The 1,990-nt window shown below is 49.2% G+C and overlaps 2 protein-coding genes across 2 annotated transcripts; both read right to left on the reverse strand.

The window, feature by feature from the left end:
* Positions 1-366: 366 nt before the first annotated feature.
* On the reverse strand, positions 367-492 carry CHC_T00004307001 (hypothetical protein). Its single transcript, XM_005715687.1, has one exon. The coding sequence runs from the start codon at positions 490-492 to the stop codon at positions 367-369; it is 126 nt and encodes a 41-aa protein (XP_005715744.1).
* A 65-nt stretch (positions 493-557) lies between these two features.
* CHC_T00004308001 (hypothetical protein) lies at positions 558-710 on the reverse strand. Its single transcript, XM_005715688.1, has one exon. The coding sequence runs from the start codon at positions 708-710 to the stop codon at positions 558-560; it is 153 nt and encodes a 50-aa protein (XP_005715745.1).
* Positions 711-1,990: the final 1,280 nt, after the last annotated feature.

Raw genomic sequence — 1,990 nt, forward strand, 5'->3', positions numbered from 1 at the left:
GGCATCGCTTCGGAATGTTGTATCCTTACTCGGGGACGTCGAGAGGAACACACCCACCGTTAAGTTATTTTTTGCTGGCTTCAGAAGTTGAAAGCAAAGAAATTAACACGCCAAAAAAAACAGCAAACACTCTAACTAAAGAAATAGAAACGATCGCAAAATTCTCGCTGCTTTACCATGTACAAATCTCTGTAACTTGGAGTCACTCGCTTCTTCTGTCAGTGGCACTTGTTTCTCTTTGCTGATCAATGGAAGTATCCGTACTCTAAAGCGCAATAGATGGCGCTCAGTCACAGGCCTGAAGGAAGTAGGCCGTCTCCGCATCGGCCGTTGAAGAGAAACACAGAGAACAGGGCTCTGAGGTGATTAAATTGTACTGGGGTAAAGCATGACGCGAACGCCCTTTCCGATGGAATTTGGTGGCAACTGATTGCGAAATTTCGCGCGTACGTGACCGTTGTTTCCGTGCAGGGCAATAATGCGGCCCCACATAACGCGATACTTTCTCGAGGCGCCGCTCGGAGTCTTCTTCTCGACTAGACCCTTGTAGACGTAAGCTACTCGCTTACACATGTAGAACTGGGCATCCTTGCGATCCGATCCTTGATGCCGTCGATTAGAAGGCGTGACTGGCCACACTGCTGGTTACGTAGATTACGCTTGTAACCAAGATGTATTCCCTTGGAATGTAACCTTACGGTGTTCGTCATTGTGATAGTTGAGATGGGCGAAATGAAGCACCGACGGTTTCAAGTGTGAGTGCAGGAAAGCGATAAGCACTATGCCGGTACGACACAGGAGGCAGAGATATTTTCATGCTTTAATCGCACGCGTCTTCCTTCATGAAATCATGAAGGTAGAGAACACGCCCCCAAAGCCTCCTTCTCTTCTTCCTCCTGCCATTCACTATCGGGATACCCTATTGATCAGTGCACCGAAGCCTTTTCTGTTTCCCAGAGTTCATGGACAGGTTCACGATGAGCCTGAAGACCCCTGCCATTTACCAAGAAAAAGCATTTGTGATTGCGCGGGAAGAAGTCGAGCCACGACTGACCAACGTCATAAATACGTCACTTTTGGCACACGGGAGTGATACGGGTAGCAACTTAAACTAGCAGTCTAAGCTTCTCTTTGCAGTTTCGCCCTAGGCTCCTTCCTACCTAATGTACACTGACGCTTTGTTTGATAATCCAGATCAAAAATGATGAACTATTGCAGTTGTCCTATCCCTCCAACCGATTAGTCACTTATTCTAAATTTCACAAGCATCACTACAGTCCATGGGCAACTTCACCAGAACCAATCTGGAATGACTTGCACTTCCGCTCTGCAATAAACTTCATATTCAAATTACAAGAGAAAGAAACATGCCCATTTTCCACAAGCATTATCAGCCTTGTAATGTCATCTGCATAAATGCAAATAGACTCATGGTGCTTCTACTCTAGTGCTGGCGCGAAGTGTAGGGAGTGCCTCGTGCGTATTTGATGGTAGATGGAGAGGGGCTACGCATGAGCATAGAAGGATGTGCAGTGCTGCAACATCATCACCCAAACACGTGCCAATGCCTGTGACAACCGAGCAAGGTTACCCTACCCCTATACCACGTCTGCCCTCAGTGACATATTGGCTATAATAGCTCCGTCCCGCACCAGGCTGGGATGAAGCGCCATTGCCTCTCCTTCTCCATGCCCCTGCATTGCGCACTACAACAGCCTCGAAGCTCTCTCTGCATCCATCGCAAAACCCGTCCCCTCCGTCCCGCAGTAGGAGCGTCATGCCGAGCATAGCATCGTGATCTTGGCGCATCTGGATTGCACACTCGTACAACTCGGCGCCGCGGCCCGCGTTGGTTCGCACGACCTCCGCACGTCGTATTTGCATGTCGCAAAGCCTCACCATCGCCTCAGCATCTCCGTGCCCTTCCACCCCAAGTTCAAACAGCTTCACAGATTTCACCGCACCCAAGGTTGCTCATAGCGTCACCATC

This window comes from Chondrus crispus, genomic scaffold (assembly GCF_000350225.1).
Source record: "Chondrus crispus Stackhouse genomic scaffold, scaffold_225, whole genome shotgun sequence".
Lineage (NCBI taxonomy): Eukaryota > Rhodophyta > Florideophyceae > Gigartinales > Gigartinaceae > Chondrus > Chondrus crispus.

Coding starts and splice junctions, on each gene's coding strand:
- CHC_T00004307001 (XM_005715687.1), bottom strand. CDS start 492: ATGTGGGGCCGCATTATTGCCCTGCACGGAAACAACGGTCACGTACGC.
- CHC_T00004308001 (XM_005715688.1), bottom strand. CDS start 710: ATGACGAACACCGTAAGGTTACATTCCAAGGGAATACATCTTGGTTAC.